General features: G+C 40.7%; 3 protein-coding genes across 4 annotated transcripts in view; 1 reads left to right on the top strand and 2 right to left on the bottom strand.

The window, feature by feature from the left end:
• LOC113168816 (G-protein coupled receptor 4-like) overlaps positions 1-13,717 on the top strand; it is a 40,644-nt gene extending 26,927 nt beyond the window's left edge. Inside the window, exons 1-5 of one of the 2 annotated variants that reach the window (XM_026369851.2) lie at positions 7,979-8,329; positions 10,428-10,616; positions 11,109-11,222; positions 12,501-12,543; positions 12,771-13,717. In XM_026369851.2, coding sequence (XP_026225636.1) covers positions 10,563-10,616; positions 11,109-11,222; positions 12,501-12,543; positions 12,771-12,907 — 348 coding nt within the window. In that variant the 5' untranslated portion in view covers positions 7,979-8,329; positions 10,428-10,562 and the 3' untranslated portion in view covers positions 12,908-13,717. Of the gene's footprint in view, positions 1-7,978; positions 8,330-10,427; positions 10,617-11,108; positions 11,223-12,500; positions 12,544-12,770 lie in introns of those variants that run through there. The other variant, XM_026369844.2, reaches the window with a different exon arrangement.
• On the bottom strand, positions 1,776-9,168 carry si:dkey-202l22.6 (interferon-induced very large GTPase 1). Its single transcript, XM_026369822.1, has 4 exons — positions 8,953-9,168; positions 7,822-7,960; positions 2,338-7,255; positions 1,776-2,197 (listed from the first exon to the last, which is right to left on the bottom strand). The coding sequence occupies exons 2-4, from the start codon at positions 7,862-7,864 to the stop codon at positions 2,056-2,058; spliced, it is 5,103 nt and encodes a 1,700-aa protein (XP_026225607.1). The 5' UTR covers positions 7,865-7,960; positions 8,953-9,168; the 3' UTR covers positions 1,776-2,055.
• A 97-nt stretch (positions 13,718-13,814) lies between the features above and the next one.
• Positions 13,815-21,950, bottom strand: part of LOC113168799 (Down syndrome cell adhesion molecule-like protein 1 homolog) — an 84,166-nt gene continuing 76,030 nt past the window's right edge. Inside the window, exons 26-35 of the mRNA XM_026369810.1 lie at positions 21,380-21,568; positions 20,890-21,018; positions 20,589-20,747; positions 20,316-20,471; positions 20,106-20,136; positions 19,862-19,980; positions 19,560-19,712; positions 19,050-19,244; positions 18,567-18,875; positions 13,815-18,361 (exon numbers count right to left, since the gene is read on the bottom strand). Of these exons, the coding sequence (XP_026225595.1) occupies positions 17,775-18,361; positions 18,567-18,875; positions 19,050-19,244; positions 19,560-19,712; positions 19,862-19,980; positions 20,106-20,136; positions 20,316-20,471; positions 20,589-20,747; positions 20,890-21,018; positions 21,380-21,568 (2,027 nt within the window). The 3' untranslated portion in view covers positions 13,815-17,774. The remainder of the gene's footprint in view (positions 18,362-18,566; positions 18,876-19,049; positions 19,245-19,559; positions 19,713-19,861; positions 19,981-20,105; positions 20,137-20,315; positions 20,472-20,588; positions 20,748-20,889; positions 21,019-21,379; positions 21,569-21,950) is intronic.

The following is a 21,950-nucleotide window of genomic DNA, read 5'->3' as shown; positions in this document are numbered from 1 at the left end:
CCTGCCAGACCGGAAGTCAGACTGAGATACTAACAGTATGTAACAAAATGTGTTCCCTTCAGCAGACAGAATGAAAAACAACCAAACAAACTAGAGATTAAGGTCATGGGTGAAAAAAATGATGATACTTCTTTGACAAAAAAAAAAAAATACTATGCAACTCAAATACCTGGTGGCTTAATACCTGGATCTTTATAGCCACATGTCTTATGAGTCTATGGACAAGGCACTGAACCCCAAGTAGTAGTACCTTCACAGATCAATCCAGTATTTCAACTGCAATTTAATGAGTTTAAAAGTAATTATTTTACAGCTGTGTCTATATTATAAGATATTACTTTTGCATATGTGACAAATCCTAATTAATGAATCATGTAAATTCATAATTTATTATGTTAAAAAGAAAGCTAAATGCACAACTTCAAAAACAACTTGCTGTAGTATTTTGTCCATGCAAACATTTGTCTTTGTCCATAAGTTTAACAACGAGTTAAACAAGTGTATCATACTCATACAAGCCAATAAACCTTGAACATCTCAACATTGTGCCACCAGGGATTCTTTCTTCCTGTGTTGCCCTCATCTTGTGAATTGCATCCTTTGATTCCTCCCATCCTTCTTCATTTTATCAACGTTCAATAAAAAGGGCAAGGAGAGCAGCATCATACAGCATCGTGCAACCTCTACCAGTGTGTTGCTATGTCTGGAACAAAGTGATGCAGAATACTTTGAATGGCCCCATTAGATCCATTTAACATACTGTAAATACTCTGATAGTTGCATGGTAAAAACAGAGGGATGCACATGATCACATGCTGTCTACTCATGGAGTCAATGCTACAGTACTATAGTATTTTATGCTTTGTTTGCGAGGCAATCAGATGATAAATGCAGCATTTAAACCCACCAAGTGTGACAAGATATGTGGAGATTTTAGAATGCATGACAGTTTGGGTTTGTTAGGTTTTTTTCATTAGCTTTGGCTTATTTCTTGAAAAATTACTATCATTCCCCCAGCTTGATATGGATTTGTTACAACAGTTTATAAAGCATAGCACCATAGCTCATGAGGAAAAAGACATTACCCTGCCCAAAACCTTTAACTTATGTTTTAAAAGGAAATTCTTCCCCCAACCCTTCTAAGTGAAATGTTTTATTAGCATCTTGAAAGTCAAGGTTCTCAAAATATTTAGCCGTTTGCTCAAAGGAGCACTTTATTGCAGTAAATCGTAATTTTTCAACAATGAAAGGGGAATGGCAAAAAAAAGATTCATGTAAGTTCATTTTCAGATCATCTTCAGCATAATATCCCTGAAGAAGGTGTTGATTAAAGTTAGCAGACATTGGATGTGGTAAGGATCAATTCTGGGAACATGCACGTTCACATAATTTTCTAAAACTGCGGCACGTTAGTGTTATCGCCGTGCTGGCCTGGCACATCCATTGTCGCTTCAGGCACCTATGATATTGCGGCCATATCTTCTCAGAATCTGGCTTTGTCTTCAAACACAAGTGTGTGAGGTCATTAGCACCCTTCCTTGCAGGTACATTATTCTCTATCATGAACAGTAAAAAGATGGTGGCAGCTCCTTCATCAGGTCACATTATCTCTTAAATGGCTGTTTCCTCATGCTTGAACTGCATGGACTCAACATATGATGATATGAAGAATATAATAATTCTTAATATAATAATATGATCATAATTATTATTTGTAGAAATATAGAAATAGACATTAAATTAGAAAATAAAAAATATGTATCTACATTAATGTTTCCTTTAAATTACAAAGATTTGTCACATTGTTTTGTCATACCATTAAGCAGTGGAACAAGGTAATAAGTAGACAAGAATTTTTAAAGGATTTTCTTTTACTTGTACCTGACTAATCAAAAGGAATGGCAAATAATAAAAACAAGCCAACTAACCTTAAAGTTTTATCATTAATGTCAATGGTAAAAGCCAAGCTACATTCTGAACTAACTAACTAAACCCAGATGAATAAAATGTAGTATGATAAATACAGCACACAGCACAGAACAGTGCTTCAGCATTTCAGCGCAGTTTAGTGAGGAAGCCTATCTTCAGACTGTATAGCGCCTCCTCCTGAGTGATCTTCCTCCACTCATCAGGAATTTTTACTGGCTCCTTCTTGTATTCCTTAGCAAACTTCTCATTGAACCTTCCCAACACAAACCTGCAAATTAAAGAATATTAGACCTGTGTTGGTCAGTTATATACTTTTGAATACTACTGTGTCCAATATACAGATTATGTGTCAGAATACTTTTACTATTTAGCTTAATAACACAAAGGAATTACTAAACCATACAGTACCTCCAGTAAACCCAGAGTGCCTGACTGTTAAGATCTTCAGGGGAGACGTTCCAATCAAAGTAGCTGGAATGAAGCTTCCTGCATGCAAAATATGTGTGCTGTGCATCCTTGCTCTGACCTGAGTTGCCCTGGGTAAAGCTTTCAGGGTAAATGTCAGAAGACGGAGCAGATGAATCATAATGCAGCATGATTTTGGGTCGATGGAGCCGAGCCCTGTGAACCTCATGCCCCATTTCCTCCATCTCACAGGGGGCTCTACACAGAGGACATCGCTTGTCACAGCCTCTCACTTTGCTGAAGATGTAGTCTTGGGGCTGAATGGGGAGGCATTGAAGTAGTTGGGTGATATCCACAGTTTGGGAGAACTTCTGGGCAAGCTCCAATCTAACTGAAGCCAATAACTCCATTAGACATGTGACGAAGCGATCCCATTCAGTAGTAATGCTAAAGACAGGTCCATCCAGAGGAGTCCTTCTAATATCCACATCTCTATTTAACTCCAAAGTGATACACACTTTCTCCAGCAGGGGCTTTGTGTCAGTCAGCCCACCATTGTTGCCTTCTGCTACTTGACTCACTGCTGCTGCAATTTTTCCAATTATTTCTCCAAGTCTCTGTTGCCTCCATTTATCCAAATAGGTTGATTCGGAGAGGTGAGCTACTACTCTCTCTTGGATCTTCCTCAGTCTAAAGCTGTCAAATGAAAGTAAGTATTCCTGGAAGCTTTCAAAGTGATCTTCCTTTATCAGTTCTTCCAGCAAGCTTTGATGGAAGGCACGTGGGGACCAAAACAGCTGGTCCTTAGCTGTGATCTCTTCTGCAATACGCATTCCCAATGGTCTGTAGATGTAGTCCAACACTGTAGGTTTGACAACCATGGAGATAAATGCTTCGGCCACCCTCTGACACTGATCCTTCTTCCTGAACTGATAGATAAACTCTGCTAAGTATGTTCTCTTATTTGCAGTGATGCATCTCAGAAGCTCTGCATCCTTGGCATAGCGGTCATGTACTCTTTGGAAGTCCTGGCATGCAGCACTGCAGAGATAAACTTTCAGTTCCACTTCAAAAGCTGTTCTGATTTCCATCGATTTTTCAGTCAAAACTTTTTCAACTTTTTCTAACAGTTCTGTGATGTATCCGTCTGAGAAGTCGGCTGGTAAGCTCGTTTTCTCTGCTACAAATTGATTGTATTCCTCTGTGATATTGCATACTACCTGTTGAGCCCGTAACCTCTGCAGCCTGTTGTTGTCTTCAAAGATGTGCTTTAATCTGCTACGGTATCCAAAGTGTTCATCAGTAACCTGGAAACCAGATGCCTGGTTTTGGCCGATGACTTCAAGTTTTTTCATGTGTTTCTGGAGCCCGCGGTTGATGAGATTGTCTCTCAGAATATCTGTCACTCTTATCATAATATCATCTGCTTCTGAATCCCTGAAGTCAAAGTTTGACAGTGTCTTGGTCCACACAACATCAAATGCCTCTTCTAGTTCTGAATCTTCAGGGAGATCTTTGGTTAACTTGCTCTTCTCCACTAATTCATGCAGCTTTGACTCTTGTTCCTTTTTGAGTAAGGCCTCAAATTTTCTCAACTGTGTGGAGGAGCAATGGCTTTCACTGACTGTCTCCAACCTTTGTATTATCTCTTTGGTTGTTTGCTCCTGGAAGTAATCTACATTGCTCATTAGGATTGGCTTGAAGATTTCAGTATGCATTTTGAGAAGGTGATCTTTAATCAAATAGGCCTCTAATTTTGACCTGAGTTGGTCTACCTCTGATTTGACCTCCTCTCTGGCTTCATCCTTTAACTCACTGAGCAGGCGTTTTTGAAGTCCAAAGTCTGAAGCCTTTGTGGCAAAGATTTTCTGTGTTGACCTCATAAACCAGCTTTCCATATGCTGCAGTGCACTATCTTCCCACTGGGAATGCTCTGTGCACATTAAAGAGAATGCTAAAGCGATGTCAGTATTTTGCAGACTAATGGAGAATGATTCTGCTTTCACCGCATCCCAAACAGCACATAAACGGGTTATGAATTCAGGCAGACCTGGGGCTTCTGACTTAGCCACACACTTCTTCATGGCACCAAACAGGTTTTTCTTAAGCTTCAACACAGCCTTCCCATACTGTTTATTTCCTGGTTCAGAGAGAGAAACATTGGACCAAGGCCCTGTAACACAGGTGATGTAGCTTGTGGCCTGTGCAGAATAGTTTTCAGCGCTGTCAGTTCCGCTGTCCCCAGTCTCAGTCTGAAGCATTTTAGAAACACGGCTTAACTGTGAGGCTTGTAATAAGCTATTTATTCTGTCATCCTGGGTCATGAGTTCACAAACAGGCATAGTGCCATATTCTTTGATGCATAGCAGAGCATTGACTATGACGGTGAAATCTGTTTCAAACTCAGAACCTGCATGTGAAGAGATGTTTTGCAATACAACATCACTCAATCCTGTTGCAACAGTGGCCATCTCATTGTCACAGAAATGGGTATTTCTTTTGCTTTCAAGAGACCTTAAACAGAGACCTTCTACATCAATTAACAATAGAAAGTCACACTCCATGTCCTTTCTAAGATTTTCAGGAAGACAGAGGATAATCATGTACACCCCTCTAGTGGATCTTCTTCTTCCTCCAGGAAACTTTACTCCAAATAATGCAGAAAGAACCTCAGAATTTCTAGCATGATATGCTCCAAGGTTTGTCAGTACTCGAGTTCTGCACTGTTGTTGAGGTAGGCGGCGTTTGAGCTCTGCAAAGACACTGCTCAGCCAGTGGACGGGGATATTTGAAGCATCTCCATCCATCACTTCAAGTGGAATCCCATAGAGAAGCAGGTCTGCAGCTATGCTAGGGAGACGCAACACACTGTGGCTTCCACTTCCAGGGCTGATGTGTTTTAGCTCAAAAATTAGGCCCATTTCCCGCAAAAAATGTTCAAGACCCAGCCAGGATGGATCAGGTTCAAAAGGCTGTGAACACAGGGCAACCTCATCTTCAAAAGAGAAATCTGTGTACTTTTGTTGTGCAGAAGAATTCAACTCTGATTTAGTTTGTATAAGCACTGCTTCATCTAGCTGGATTTGGCACCCAGTGGCTGGAGCTAAAATTTGCTCCTCCAAACAGACTTTAGTTTTAATCATTTTGTCACCTGGCATCTCTTTTTTAGTTGATTTTAGATTTAGCTGCAGCTCTATGACAGGATCATATGTGGGCTCAGCAGATTCTACCTGATTTGACTGTAGTTCTATGTCTTGATCTGTAGACACAGCTTTTACTTCAGTATTTACAGACAGTCCTTCAGCTGTCTCCTCTTTATGTGTCGAATCACCGCCAGCTATCTCATCACTGATTCCATTTTCGAGCTCATTAGATTGTTCAACAATTGTTTCTAACTGCAGATTAGTGCACAGATCTACTGGATTGTTTTGTTTTTTGCTTTGCTTCTGCTGAAGCCTCAACTTCATCCAAGTCAGGAAATAAGTCCTCTCCACTTTATCTGTTGTACAAAGCACATCTGTGAATTTCTTCATCACTGGGGTCATTTTGTAGCTGCTCAACTCAACTAGGATGTCTTTCTTTTCTTTTTGCAGTTGGGGGTCAATTTCTTTTCCATCCTTTTTCTGTTTACTCTCCTGCTTTTCTATTTCAGCCAGTTTACTCCACAAAGGCCCCTGCAAAGGTAATTGTTTCTCCCTAAATTGAGTATATCCCTCATCTAAACCTTTCAACATGTCTTCCACTCTGGCCATTGCATATTTACAGACTGGTCCTTCATCCACATTTAGGCCTAGCGCCACTGCTAATTTTGCTGCAGTTTCAAGTGTCACAAATTTCATTTTATCTGATAACAGATCTTTCAGGGTGACACACAGCCTGTTTGCCAGTTCTTCCACACTCAAAGCTCTTCCTTGCAGTACCGATCCTTGGGGAAGCTCCATGTATCCTTCAAGGTTCTGATTAACAAAGCCCACAACCTTGTTTTCATTTTTTTCAGTGTCTGAAAGGTCAATCAATATGAGTTTGCTTGCCATATCGTTGCAGTAAGAAAGAAACTGTTTGTGTTTTTCGCTAAGTTTCCCACAGAAAACAACCACAGCTGAAGATGCTTGACATAGAAGGCTGATGCATTTCACATGAGTACTGGCATCACCACGGAGGTTAGAAATGACTAGAGGAACAGGAAAAACATCTTTGGCAGTGTCTCCAGTGGGTCGATACCATGCAATCTCTACCAGGCCATTGGAGACTCTTTGGGGCAGCTGTCCTCCATCTATTCCCCTGTGGAGAAATGTTTCCTTGCAAGATTCGAGTCCACCCATCAAATGATTTAACACCTGTGACTTGGAGACATCACATTGACCAAGCTTTACACAAGACACCATTGGCATGGAAGTACTTGCCAAATCCCCCTCTTGAACCCTCCTGTTTTCATCTGGCAAATGAGACCTCCATTGACCCACTACACTTCTCAAAGGCCACAATAGGAATTGACTGGGTTCTTCTGGATCTATGTTTGGAAGGACCAGGGGCACCGCAAACTGGCATTGCACCATCCGCACAGCGATCTCTTGCTGAAGGAAAGTGTGGCAAGACATAAAGACAGCTGTAACAAGATCAAGGGGATTTATGGCACACTGGGTTTCTCCTCCCATAGCACAGAGAGTCTCCTCAGGGGATTTGTTAGCATCACTATGAGCATCAAGTGTTGGTTTGCAGCAAGGATTGCGGGCATCTGGACTAAGCACCCAAAGGCGTTGGAGGAAAGCATGTGGTAGATCCTTGGGCTCCAAAGGAGCTCGGTTCTCCAAAGTCCAAGTGCTGATGTCTAGCATACACACTGGGTCTAGTGGTGTAGTCCAGCAGGCTTCCAGACCCAGTTTCTTTAAAACATCTGCCTGAGCACTGTCTTTTAGAGGTCCTGGTTAGAAAAACACAGCAATCATTTAGGTGTTGTTTTGCTGTACTTGAAATTTTTAATATAATTATTAGCTATAGTAATATTGTTTTATCCAATTAAATTAAAAATCTAAGTTATATGATTAGACTTTTTTTCATTTGGTTCTAGTTATACTCAATGTTTTCATTTGTATATGTAGAATAAATTACTAAGAAAAATACACCTGCAAAACAGTGGTTAACTGTACCATTTTTTTTGTTTAAAATTAGAAAAAAACTTGTGACTCATATAGCTTTTAGTCATTTTAGTCAAGAATAACAATAGGCTCTGCTTTTTAAAGAAACAGTCAAAGATATCTGTTAATATTTCTAACTTCCTTTTATAATTTTATCATTTATTGTTATATATAACCAATAATAAATAGAAACAGATATTTAAAACTGGTTTAAATACTAAAGAGAGCGTTAAGAGGTGTTTTTAACCTAAATATTTCATTACATCAATATATCGTAAAATCACAAGATATAAAAAGAAGCTTCTTTGGAGATGTCACAACCACTTAAAAACAAAACAAAATAGAAACATACTTTTCCCTTTGCTGCTCAGCCTCTTATGAAGTTTGGATGACATGATAAATCCAGCAGAGTTTCTCTTGTCTCTGTATTAAATGATTTTTTCTTCTCTGGTTAGCCACATCCCTTTGAGTGTGAAGTGTTGACTTGAGCCCTGTGATTAAAATTCACAACAAAACCATTACTGGCATAAAAACGCAACACAACACGGTCAAAAGCAACTTAAGCTTTAGTCTAGTACCAACAATACAACATGCATCTGTAAATGTGAGAACCTCTGTTGCTCTGCTTCACCACTCGAATATGTTGTAGCCTGCTATGTCAGGGGACTGCTCAGTCTGGAAAGCAGAGGGAGGCTGGTTTGTTCTGACTTTTCATTTCATGACACGCTTCACTGAAGCAAGACTCCTCTCCCTGTTTAATTTGGCATTTTACAACAATTAAAACCCCATCTGCAACAGGCTTCACATGATAAAGAGACTGTCAGGAAGATAAATGACACCACTGACAGCTCAGCATTTAGGTGAGTGACCCATAGTTTCTTTAGATTGTGAGGAAAAGCCATAACCGAATGTTTCCAAGCTGACGAATTTAGCTTGAACTACTTTAAATACATTTCCTAATTTAGTCAAGTGGTTCCCTGCCACGGGTGAACTGAGGGGCGGAAAGATCTCTTTGATGCAAATTGATTTAACAATGCATTTAGACATGTGAAACATTAGAGAGAGATCTAACTACAAACTGATTTCACATGAGAGGTAACACATCACAGATTTTAGGAGCCACTGCTTCAATCTTTAGTGTATTGTATCTTGCAATCTCATCAATAATTTGTCCATAAAATCGTGAAGTAATTTGTATTTCCAGCTGTCAGAGAGATGGAGAGTAGGACGTACAATATTTCTTTCCGAGATGCAGCGGTAACTTTCTGAAACATGTTAGCCGGCTGTTTCTGTAATTACTTTCTTATTTTCTCCTGCTCCTCTTGCTCTAAGGTATGCTCATACAACTTCAAATGATTTCTGCTCATACAAGTAAGACACAGGTGCAAATGTTTAATTAACTTTGTGATATTGCCTGTGTTCCTTAAATCATTCTTAATCATCATTTAATCCTTTTTACCAAATTTCATAATAATGTTCTTACCTAGTTCACCTCAATCAAGTGCTTGATAAAGGAAGATGAGTGTCCTTCACATTTCATCTGAAGCCGGCTGTTTTTGTGTCTCTGTCTCTCAGGAGAGCTTATATACCCGTCTGTCCGGCATTCCTGCAGTTCTATCTAATACAACAACACCTCTCATACGCACACGGTGTCACAGCTCACACAGGGGAACACATAGGGCAGTGTAAACAAATGACATTAGTGATTATTTAAACATTCTTCACATGAATTGATACTCAAATGTGATAACAGGAGAGAGCATCAGCCTCTCACAGTTCAGAGACGGGTGAAGTGCATTCACTGGCACCTGCACAAGGGATTATCAATGGTTTGCGAGGGTCAGAGGCAAGGCTCCAGACAATGACGCACATAAGCCCTTAGTCATGTGCAGTCTCTCAGATAAAGATCTCTCTGATTACCACAAATAATAGTCGGCATACTGACACTCCCTTTTATTCATGGAGGTCCATTCTCCTTAACTTGCCCCTTCTGTCCTTAACTGAGAGCTCATTGTAATGTCTCAGTTTAGGATTATGTCACAATTTTATAGCAGGTTCAGACAACTCTCTGGATAAGAGTAATTACGAAGACAAACATTTGAGTAAATGACTCAAATTCCTAGTATCCAACTCTGGATACTAGATACAATTTCCAGTACTCAAACTTCTTAATAAAGACCACATTTAACTCAGGCATCTATCATTTATATCGTTGCCTCTTTTTAAGATAGGCAAAAACGTTTTCCAGTAACAAGAGCATAAGGAAATAAACAGCGTGATCATAAATGTGGTCACATTTTTAATACTTTTCATTTTAGTGCATTGATATTGCATGAATAATTACTCTAATGTTATATGGTTGCTTTAAAAAGGCATGATGTATTTATTGTAACTGGTGTCTTTATCACTGAACGAAGAATGTTTACGTTACAGCTTGTGAAATATACCTTTTACTGATTATATTTTTTTTTTGGATCAAGAGCGGGACCAATGTCCATGTATTATAAATCAATTATGCAGTTATTAATCGATTACCAATATGCACAACTGCATTGTTGGCAAATAAAAATGATAAATACTGCGGACATGGTACCAATCTTAATGCAAGATATTTGAGCTAGTAAGAAAGTATAGTGAAATACCAATAGGTCTTTTTTTTCCCCCATTTTTTCAATCCCACACATCTGAATAAAACTTGATCTACCTCGGCCCCAGGTGAGGTGGAAGCACACCTGAGGGACAAGAGCTGTGCAGAGGAAAAGATTACTGCTTCTCTATTCCTGTCCCGCAAAGCTCTTTAGCAGTCTTACCCGCGTGTGTCAGAGACTGTGAGAATGAAGTGTGTGCATGCGTGTGTGTGCGCACGTTTCTGTGTGTGTGTGTGTGTGTGTTGTGTAAGGAACTTGTGTGAGTGGAAATACTAAACACTGTGTGTAAAATTGTACCTCTCCTGTGCAGCCCTTCGTTGCATTCCTGATTGCTCGGATTTGTTCCTGCGTGGACGTGTCTTTTCCTCAGCAGGGGTGAGGAAAGCATTTCAAAAACAGGAGGAATATTAAGGATTAATAGAGAAACTGAGGAATAGCGGTCAAGATGTTGATCACCATGCTAACAGCCATGTACATGATGGTCAGAGTCGCAGAATCGGTAAGATGATTCTAACTAAATAATACTAGAACTAAGTATTGCTAGTTATTTAGGTAAAGTAAGTCATAGTATATTACATTTGTAATGGTATTCTAATTTACTGTAAACAGGATACTGAATATATTTATAACTATCACTGATGTTTTGAGGATAATGGCACATTGTGGTGTCGGCCTCTTGCTGCAAACCACCACATTATGTCTCTTAGTCAGCTGAGAGTTGTTAGAGTAGGATAAAAATCAGATTTATGCCAGCAGCTTCAAAGTGTGATTAGGTTGATGTTACAACTGTCAGACTTACATGGACAACATCAAAATATAAGCAAAATTCCTTCATTTAATAACCCACTGCTTAATATATGTAACATCTAATGCTCATGATTCCAAGGAGAAAAGTTTTAAAACTTCAGTTTTAGGAGTTAAGGGATTTCTCATGTTTCATGGTTTGACCCCGGCACTGACACATCTAAACTACAGTCCTTTTCATTTTCAGATAGGGGTACGGTTTGCACGGCAGCAGGACCCTTTGCCTTACATGGTGTCCCAGCCTTTGCCTTGGCAAGTTCACTCGGTGTCACACAGTCGGAAGAGCAGCAGAGCAGATGAGGTTAGTGGTGACCAGATCTCTACCTCAGTGGACTGTAGTGAAGTTAGTTTTTTTTGTGAGTGTGATTGTTTTTTTTTCTTATAAATTTAGCTATTCTAATCTCGTGTTATGTAATGGCGAGACGGGGCGTGTGGAAAGTTCAAGAATCGAGCTTGACTCAGTATGTGAGCATATAAGCTGGTCACGTGTTCTATGTTTTCTATATATGTCCACAGGAGGATGTGATTTACAAGACAAACAGGACAAACATGGTCTTTCTGAGCTCAAAAAGCTCCAGCCAGAACATTTCTAAAAGTAAAATAAAGTTGAGTTTTGCCTCTGACTCACTTAAACAGTGACCTTTTGGACCTCAGTGAATCAATAAATCCTTTCACAGAGATCAACACTATCCACTAACTCAGTTATTCAGCCATTCCTCAGGCTTTTATTATAGATTTCAGCATAATGAAGAATGTTTTCAGTCCTAGTCCAAAGTACACATGTGATGCATAACAAATTGTGGTTCATCTGTCATTCAGATGGTGTTGTTGTGAATATTTCTTATTTTGAGGTAACTGCTTTGTAGGCTCCTTGTGACTTAGACCTTTACAAAGATGAAAATAGTGAATAAACACATCAATAGAGGCAAAGAGATGGAGAGCACAGTTGCAGGAAGTGGTTAACCAAAAGCATGGGTATAGAGATGTGATCAGCCCACAAAAAAAAAAAAAAAAAAACTGAAGCAGACTGAGAGATGTCAAAACAACAAGGTGACGTCAAAGAAAAACAACAAAGCTTGCGTCTTAGTCAAGCCACAGTTTATGAAGCAAGTACACTCCACTGATGAGGTCATGGAGCTGGTGTGTGGGACTGAACTCAGGCCCACAGCCAAAATGATGGGTATGCAGGCTAAGCTGGCCTGGTCCTCAGCCTCTGGCTTCCCTGCTGCTGCTCTGCTTGAGCTGTAAACCCAATCAAGGGGATTTGTGTTTGAGGTCATTACTCAAACTGTAGATAGAAAGGACATTGGCACAGGTCTAGTCACAAATGCGCATTCATTCCTTAAGTGCAGCACATTTTGTACAGTTGAGTTGAGGAATTCAACAAAATCTCTTTTGCTTATTTGTCTGTCGGTGGTATGTGAACAATGTCTCTGCCAAATTCCAGATGAGATCGTAACACTGATAATTAGCCTAACTGCATCCTGTCCACATGCTAAAAACTCCTATTTTTTTGCCCCTCTGTGCAACAGTGCGAGTGCTTCTTCTAACTCACACAGTTGTTCTGTTTAATTCACAGTTTGATGGCCTCCGGAGGAACAGCATAGGCGTGTACAGGAAGAGTAAGTAACACAGTTACATAATTCATTTACATGCTGGCTATTTTTCTGCATTGATATCAGTAACTGTCTAATCTGGCTGAATACAACCGAATAACCAGAAAAATAGCCTGCTTGAATCAGATGTAACATGTGAACCGCGTGTTTGAACTCAATCATTGCTACAGACAATGCCTCCATGGCTATTGCCTCTGCCTCTCTGGCTATCCTCTGTGTCCTGTTGTGCTCAGACTCCAATGCCAGCAATGGGACGTGCGCTGCTCCTCCCATTCCTCCACTCAGCCCGGTTGAAGTTGAAAAGGCTGCTGCTACCATCCAGACCCATTTCAGGAAGTTCCAACAGAAAAAACACAAGAACGGCAAGTAGATGGACAAAGAGAGGTGGTGGCACGGGGTACAGAAAGACAGGGCGACAACAGACAGCAAATGGGATCTATGTGGATTCAGCAAAGGATGGATGAACTCTGTGGTGACGTGATGCATACTCATATGCAAATGTACATTAAATCTGTATGATAATGACATAGTAGAGCTCCTGGATTAGTGACCCAACATAAACAGTAACATACAGACATACCTATCAGTATGTCACAAATAGCTGCTTGTACCCTCTTTTAAATTCCTATTTAATTTATACTTAACATCTGAATCTGAATGTTAGTTACAGGTACTTCAATGACAAAGTAACTGAGAGTGAGTGACTGTAAATATGCTTTAATTTGTGTATGACCAGTGTTTTGGGTACTTTAAAACAGAAGAAAACTCTAAATAATTTGACATTGTGGATCTTTCAAACGACAAACTACCGTATTTCAATAAACTGTCAGTCTGCATTGTGTTTCATTGCAGCATGTTGCCCTCTAGTGATCTAAATCAGGTGCTGAATCACTGATATGGAAACATTAACATGAGACTGAATAGAGACCTCAAGTGTTTCAAATTGAAATAAGACACTGAGCAACCAAATGAATAAATAAATGCCAAACAGCCAATCACGTGAAAATTTGAGTCCTATTGACATTATAAAGTATATATTTGGAACACACGGACAGTCATTTTGCACAAACTAAATGTTGGTTTAAGTGCATGCAGACCCTTAGTCGGGCACTGAGGGTAAACTATTCAGTGAGCTTTTGTTAAGGTTTGGACTGAGTCAAACGTATTTTACAACTAAACCAGCCGTACCACATTCCAATTACAGTCAAACCTGGACAAAGCAACACTTGGACACTTAATCTCCAATGGTTATGAATGAATGAAGAATATCATCCCAGTTCATAAAAAGATAGCTTTATTGCACAAGGTGTTGAGTACTCTTTTTCTGTTTTTGTTCATTTTCATAGAAAAGAAAATGTAGAGTTAAACACAAGCAATTGCAAATTGAAGCAACATTTCCCCATAAAAGTTTAACGAACAACCTCTGCACTTTTAACATGTTTTAATTAACCCCCTTTTTAAATTGTTCAATTCACCGTTTCCCTTTTTCTTTAATAACCAGCAAAATTTTCAGAACATGCAATGCTGCTGTCCTCTTCCCAAAAAGTGGAATAATAAGAATAAAAAAAGAGACAAACTTTAAATCAAGCAACCTGTGACAAATCAAAAGATTTTAAATTAAAAGCAGATCATGAAACCAAACGTCCTGTAAAAGAAGAACTCAGTATTGTTACCTATGCATGGTCCACTCAGACAAATTTCAACTGGTCCATAAATCAAGATAAAGCAGTGTCTGTATAATTCTATAGGTTTTCATTAAGTCCTCTTCTGTTTTTATTACAATAACGTCAGTTCAAAGTTTACATTGTGCCCTGGTTTCTAGTGACGATGTTGAAAATAGTAGTCATTTATACAAAACACTTCCATATGTACACGAGTCTTCTCTTATGGAGTAGAAATTATATTGTATAGGTTGGTCAAAGGGGAACAGTGAGGGGGAGGAGATCTGATCAGTTGAACAGATGTGGAAAAGGTGGGGGAAGTCGGACATGTGAAGCTGGCCTTACGAACACAGACGGAGTCAGTTTGAAAGTATATTTTTTATATTTTAAGGAGAATTACACCCTTAAGAGACTTTATTAATATTTAAACATTTTCAAATTTTTATTTAGTTTCTATCTACATATTGTCATCAGTGATAAATAATATGAGGCGTTTCAAAATGTATTTCGTGTTCTGTTCACTTGTAGTCGTGCAGAAAAGAATAGAACATCGTACTCTTAGAACTTATTTATAGGAAATTTGAATCAGTAAAACATATATAACAACTATCCTTTTTAATATGGAAATGTTGCTAGTTGATAATAAACACAGCAACAGAGTAAAAGTGTCAGAGGGTGGAGTTTTCCTTAAAGGTACACGTTACATTTACTTTGAACAAACTGACAAAAGATCAGTGTTTCATAGTGGAAGCAACTTCACTGAAGAACTGGGGAAAGCAGGTTTGGACAAGAGTTTATTTCATCACTCCATCCCATACCCATACAGCTGGAGTAAGGCAGCTCGCCCCATTACCACACGTTGTGTGTTTGTGAAAACAAGTATTTGCATAACTTGAAAAATAAGTTCCAAAATGAAAGGCATCCCAAAACCATAAACAAATGTATTTTTCTCTCCGGTCTAGTGTTAAAATGACATGAAGCCTTTTTACTGTATGGTTTGTTTGTTGGCCTGCAGTCCTGGAGTTTGGGGAGGACTTGCTGTTACAGAAATACTGTTGGTCTCTTTGTCTTCATTAACTTTAGTCAGGTAATGGCATTGAGTTTATGAACACACCTTTGGAAGGTACAATACAACATATTACAATAGGCTCACTTACTGTATAGGCTGTCCTTGTTTTACTGTTTTCTTTTTCAACACCACACTTTCTGCACTGAGCCATAGACCACAGTTAACCAGCGACACAATCTCACACTATAATTTAACGTTACTGTGCTTGTCCTGTCTGCTGCTCGCCTGCTGCGCAGGTGTTACAGCTGGAACATTTACAAAATCACAAGGGGGTCATTCCTCAAACCTCAGTTTCACCATTTAACCTTCTTTCACACTGCTTCCTTTCTCCCGTCCATGGTTGTGCTACCCGTTTAACCTTCCCTCTTCTTTTTCTTCCTTCTTGCAGTTTTTCCACTCTGAGCGATTGTCTTGTGATCTTTTATATATATTTTCAATTAGAACGGCTTTTATATTTCTCTGCTTTTTTCAATATTCATATATTTGCTATATATTTGAATAGAAATATATATGTACATACTTTTGAAAACAAACATATATATCATATCTTTTTCTTTTTTCTATTGCGAGAGCCCTGATGTTACGTTTTACAATTGCAAAACATTTGGAGCAACTCTTTTTTTTTTTTTTTTGGAACGATCTTTGTTATGGGATTAAGCTTTGGGAGAAGAAAAGGGAAAAATAAAAAAACTGAACAGATACAGTACCATGCATAAAGCTAAACTCAATCTCAGTGAGGTGGAGGGACTTGAAAACACCTATTTTAGATTTGAAGACAGTGTATTTCTGAAGAGAAATTGCATCTCTCTGCTAACCCCCTCCCCATTTCCCTAACACAACTGCAAATTTACTTAACACTTGATCTCTGTCTATAATCTCATCTCTTGTATACATCTCTATAAATTTGCTGTATGTGTGCAACTTGTTTAAGTTGCCATTGAACATCAAACAACACGTCATATGCATGTGCATATTCGACCTCTTTCGGACTTTTAGACTAGCCTGCATGCTAGCAGAAGGTCACAGTGACACTGTATGGATATGCTGGGGGACTGGGTGCAGGTGGGGAAGGGCGGAAAGGGACAAAGTGGGTACAGGTACAAATGAGTAAAAGAAATAATGGTATAGTGGCACCATGTTGAATCATAAAAGGTTCTCTTCCTTCTTTGTTCTGAGGACATGAAAGAGCAAAAAAGAGATAGAAATGAACCCCTTTGTTATCATCTGTAATTGCACTCTTCTGAACCCATTTCCTCTGGAGTGTTTCTCGTTTCCTAAGCAATGCTGGCGATCACACGAAACAAAACAAAGTTCAAAATGCTGAACCAAATTAGGATCATAGTGTTACATCATCAGCATCAGCATCGTTACTCTCCCCGTGTCCCCCTTTCACAGGTACAAAATGAACAGTGCGGCAAGGGGAGAGGGGGGGGGTTCAGTTTTGACACAGACGTCTGCCCGAGAGGTCAGCATACAGAATGATTTTAAAAAGGTCCACTGTTGGTGTGTGCCTGCCACATGTTTACATACATATATTTACACATGTACACCCACACGCACGCACGCACGCGCGCACACACAAACACACACACACACACGCAGGCTTGTGAAGGTTTCTGTTACTTTCATTCTAATGTTTTCTTAGTGCACATGAGATTATATTTCCATCATCAGAGAATAAACAGAAAACTCAAGAGGAACAAAAAAGAAGATTTGGATTCATCTTTCACTTGATGATGGTTGACATTTTTTATAACCTCTGCTTTGAGTCTGTATATAAAAGCATCAGTTAAGAGCACTATGCTGTGTCTTCCATTGCATGTATAAGAAAATTATCCAGGTCTCAAAACTGGTATTTGAGATGACAGTCTTTCCACTGCCTCTACGTAATGAATGAATCCACGATGGAGCAATCTCTCAGAGCCAGTGTAACACCGAGATTGGTGGTTTATGCATACAGTAAAAGCATCCTGCCGTGGCACAATGCTGCGATATGAGCTCTTCTTCCATTAGAGACCGGAAAAGCAATATATTTAAAAACCTAAAAACCTTGACACACGTCGTTGTGAAACCCAAGCAACCTGGTTCATCCTACGACTGTCTCGATCCAGAAGACAAGACAGCGAACGTGGAAAGCATTTTGTGCATAAGTATTGTGTCCTTACCAGAAAATAAAAACATGGAGTGAACAGAAAAATCAGTTTTGGCAAGTGATTACCGGGGTGATGATAAGAGATAGAGAAATATGAGACAATAATAATACAAAGCAATCAGGCAGAAAGAAAGGCAAACCCCTGTGCTGTGGAGACCCAACTCGGACCCTTTCATACAGTAGTGTCGATGGGAACCCAACCAGCCCCCTGCAGCCTGGCCCAGAGCAGGCACTGACGGGTCAGCTGTGCATGTGTATGTTCCTCATCCCATTTTTCTTATAGAGGCTCCAGGGAAGAGCTGGCTTAACCAGCATTATATCAAGAGTTACAGTGACAGGCCTCAGTGATGGCAGACTACACCAGTGTGTAGGACTTGGAGTAAGCCCCCGCGGCTCCATCCCTCGACTTCTGAAGTCTGCCTAAGCCCGAGGAGCTGCTCTCCAGGAGAGAGTCTCTGGAACCTCCCATCTTGGAGGAGGATGATGAGGCACCTCCAGGGGTCCCTCCTGTGGCCCCTGCTGCTGCACCTCCACCGGAAGATGATGACGCCCCAGCGGCTGCAGCAGTAGCGGCAGCAGCTGCTGCTGCACTCTGGGCCACTGAGGCAGAGGAGCCGGGCATGGTGAGAGTCCTTTGGGGAAGTGTGGAGCTGCTAGAGCTAGCAGATGCCCCTGCATTGCCTCCACCACCACCTCCGGTTCCTGCTCCAGATGAAGCCCCAGAGGAAGTGAGGTTGGACAGGCCAGAGTGCCCCATGGTTAGGGCCTGCTGCTTCCCAGAGTCCATAGTCACATGACGGCCCTGGGTGTGGTACGCCCGCTGGGCCAGGCCACGGATAGAGGCTTCACGTGGTGGAACCACTGGACATGGGTCATGATGCACCGACTGCTTTCTGAAGAAGGGATCTGACTTCATGTAGAGGGGTAAGTTACAGTAGTCACCTACAGGGGAAAAACAATATAATTCATGTGGCCACCAAAACCTTCAAATAAGCCGATGGATGATATTTATAGTGTAGACTATGAATCATCAGCATATTGATCATATATATAATTTTATCATTCTTTTTTTATTGCTATCTTACATCTTCATATTGCTATGCTGACACAGTAATGTAAAGGTTCATGCTCTGCAGCAACTACTCACTCTTGGCGCGGTGTGGAATGGGCACGGCTACATTCTTGCCACGGTCATAGTCCTGGGGTTTGGGTGGCGAGGCAGTGAAACGGCAAATACCAGGCTCTGATGGTGTGCTCATGGACGTCATGCTGTCTGCATTATCATTGGTACCTGTGGTCATCTGGTCAGATGAGCTGTCAGAAATAAAGCACTCTGTAATTTCAAATTTGGCATGCTGCAAGTGTTCCTCCAGCTTGGCATGCTCATATGCTCTCGCCAGTTCCTCGTAGGTGGAGGAGGCGCTCTCCGTGGACACCATGCTGTTGCGACCCTTATCTATGGAAGACAAATGAAAGAAAATTGAGGTCTGCACAGTTTTATCCAGGTTTAATATGCTTTACAATTATGATGCTCACTCCAAAAACACATTCTCAGCCACATTTGAAAAATAGCCCTGCTTTTATGTGCATATTAATGGCTGTAAGTGTCATTGCACAGTGATGTGCCAACCTGTGTCCTGTGAGAGGCTGGCACTGTAACTGTCACTCTCTGTGACAGTGATGCCATGCTGGGAGCCAACTGTGCGCCAGTCTGAGGTGAGAGTGCGGGCTGGTGTGGAGGCCTGGCACTTGGTCAGAGTCCACTGGCTGGAGTAGCGGTTCCTGATGCTGTGGGCTGACTTAACACTCTTTCTTGACACTGGGTCTGGTGGCAAGTGGATGAAGAAATGAGAAAGATGCACACATGTACAGTACAGACAGCCTTGTACAGTGGCCTTTTAAAGTCGGGAAAACGGTTTATCTTTATTTTCCCCATTCACAATTGATTGTAACAGATCCAAAAAAAAAAAAAAAAGTGTGAAGATGAAGCTTTGTTTAAGATTTTACACTATGTACACTGGATACAGCCTGTAGCATCTCTACTACTGTCATAAAGAGGTACAGTTGTGGCTACATGCTACAATACTACTTCAGTCAGTTGCACCTTTACTAATAAAACACACAGTGAGAGAGCACTTACTGGTTCCTGGTCTGATGTCTGACATGTCAATCAAGGGACCTGTGTTCTGGATGAGTGCAGGGTGATGGACAGACACACCTGTGCAGAAGCTTTGTGGGTTCCCAGTCTGGTTGAACTCTGTGTCTGTCACAGGGATAGTGGCCTTGTCCTCACCTATGAGAGACAGAGAAGCAGCTAGGTTAAAATCGGACAATTACAAGTCACATCATGCATACAAATCTGTTGGTTCTGCAGTCACCAACAGACACATTAACACACACAGCGACTCTCTCCGTCTCGTTCCCTCTCACGCTTCCTCTCACCAATTTGCTTGATGCCTTCTTTGTCCTCAATTAGCAGCTGCACTCTGGGGATGTCGATGTGTAACCGTGGACCCTGAGGAGGTCCCTTCACTGGGGTGTCAAAGCTGCGGTTGTTTTTACTAATCCCGAAACACAAGACAAGCACACGCACAAACTTTCAGGGTTTGGAGAAAATGGAAAATGTACATTTGATATATGGCTTGAGTTGATATTTCCGACTGTGACTAGGAAAGAGCAGTCTTACCTGATCAGCATCTCTGCCAGGCTTTTAGCATCTAGATACAGCAGAGACCGTAACAAATTATTTCTCTGACAAACACATCAATCTTTTAGAACAAATTCATTCTAGATTCTCTCTGAGGTCTGCTTTTGCTTCAGGAGTCTCTAAAGACTGCTTTGTTCTCCTTGTCAATTCATTCCTACTACATGTCTCCTCTGCTTTTGATTCTCTCACCTCTTAGTCTCTTCAGCCTCTTTTCTTTGCGTTTCTTGCGAATGATGAAGAGCAGCGCAACCCCGAGAGTGACCAGGATCACAGGGCAGCCAATAGAAAACAACTTCTTGACGTCATCGTTCTTTTCTAGGGGGGATTTAATTGGCGGGATTGTGCCTGCACACACCCCCACAGAGAGATTATTAGACCCATTTCTACTCACGTTACAATGAATTTCATTACAATGATGCCATTTAGCCAAGTCGAATGGCGAACTAACAGTCTCCTACTCACTTCCATCATAGTCCAGTGTTGCAAATTGCGAGCTCTGGTTGCCACAGCCAGCGCTGTTACACGCTTTCATCTTCAGCTCATACCAGGTGGCCTCACGCAGCTCTGCCAGGAACACATCTGTGGTGGCATTGGTACGCACATTCTGCCAAGTCCATGTGCCTGCAACAAGTATGCATATAGGAGCAATGCTGAGTCTCAACACACTCAATATTCAATATTTCTCTATTTCCAATGTTTGATGTTTAAAGAGTCATCATCCAAAAATGATCAGCAACTCCAGATTTGAAGAGCAGAAACACACCTTTTGGTCTGAACTCTAGTGTGACAGCGGTGATCGGACAGCCTCCACTGGCCCAGCCCTGCAGGTTGAGGCGTGCATGGCTGGAGTTAATGTGTGTAAAGACCGGCTGGTCCTTGTTGAACTGAGGTTCTGTAAAAAAAAAAAGCAAAATGGTTGACAAAAAACTGATTCAACCATATATCAGGTAGTTAGGGAGCATAACACAGTATAAGTAGGTGTATGTGATTCCACTAAAGCAATGTTTAACTCAAAAAATGAACTGAATAACTGATAAAGACAACATGATTACATTTTTTAATTATTGGTGGGTAATTATTACATTTTTTTAAAATCTCTTTTGTGTGGTTTATATTTTGGTAAGTTTGTGATATTTGCATTCAAACTGTGGGCTAATGGTCAACACTGTACAGGGGTGGTGTCCCGATTTTCCTGAATGTGCATTTCAAACGTTTCACTGCTAACTATGCACACCAGCGTCACCCATCCTCACCTCGCCCGTGCGTCTTTGCCTCAATGATCTCACTGATGCGTCCAGCTCCAACACTGTTCTTGGCCGCCAACTTAACTTTATACCAGGTGCCACAGCGCAGGTTGTCCAGTTTGAAGGAGCGCTCGCTGGAACTGATGAAAACATCTTTCCATTCCTCAGTGTTGTCTACAGAGTACTGCAGCACAAAACCTGCAAACAAACATGTATGAAAACAATTCTTATTTTCCCCTTTATTTACATAATTCTTTGTCTTTTTGCACTAACCTAACAAATTACTGTTTGATATTGTTACTGCTCCAGTCCACTAGATGGCAGTGTCAGACTGTAATTTTCTTACCCACACCAGCCCTGACTAGAGAACGGTCTAGCTGCTCTGCATCTACGCCGCCATTAGTTACCTACAAACCCAAGTCTGGGATGGCGCTGACTGAGCATGTATGCAAATGAGGATATGCAATATGGTGACTGTTTTTATAATCAGCTGCCTCGGAGAGCCAACTCCCTCCTGCTCTGAGACACTTTCAGTCTAAGCCTCCGTCTCTGTCTGTCTTTCCTTCTATCTGTATATAAT

The sequence above is a fragment of the Anabas testudineus genome, chromosome 13 (assembly GCF_900324465.2).
Source record: "Anabas testudineus chromosome 13, fAnaTes1.2, whole genome shotgun sequence".
In the NCBI taxonomy this organism is placed as follows: Eukaryota; Metazoa; Chordata; class Actinopteri; order Anabantiformes; family Anabantidae; genus Anabas; species Anabas testudineus.
This window is presented reverse-complemented; position numbering and strand designations above follow the sequence as displayed.

What these genes read in the sequence shown, in the direction of transcription:
- si:dkey-202l22.6 (XM_026369822.1), bottom strand. Translation starts at nt 7,864, where the DNA reads ATGTCATCCAAACTTCATAAGAGGCTGAGCAGCAAAGGGAAAA. An exon ending in GCTGAGCAGCAAAGGGAAAA is followed by an intron (nt 7,256 to 7,821) that starts GTATGTTTCTAT and finishes TTTTCTAACCAG; the next exon opens with GACCTCTAAAAGACAGTGCT. An exon ending in GCACTCTGGGTTTACTGGAG is followed by an intron (nt 2,198 to 2,337) that starts GTACTGTATGGT and finishes TTTAATTTGCAG; the next exon opens with GTTTGTGTTGGGAAGGTTCA.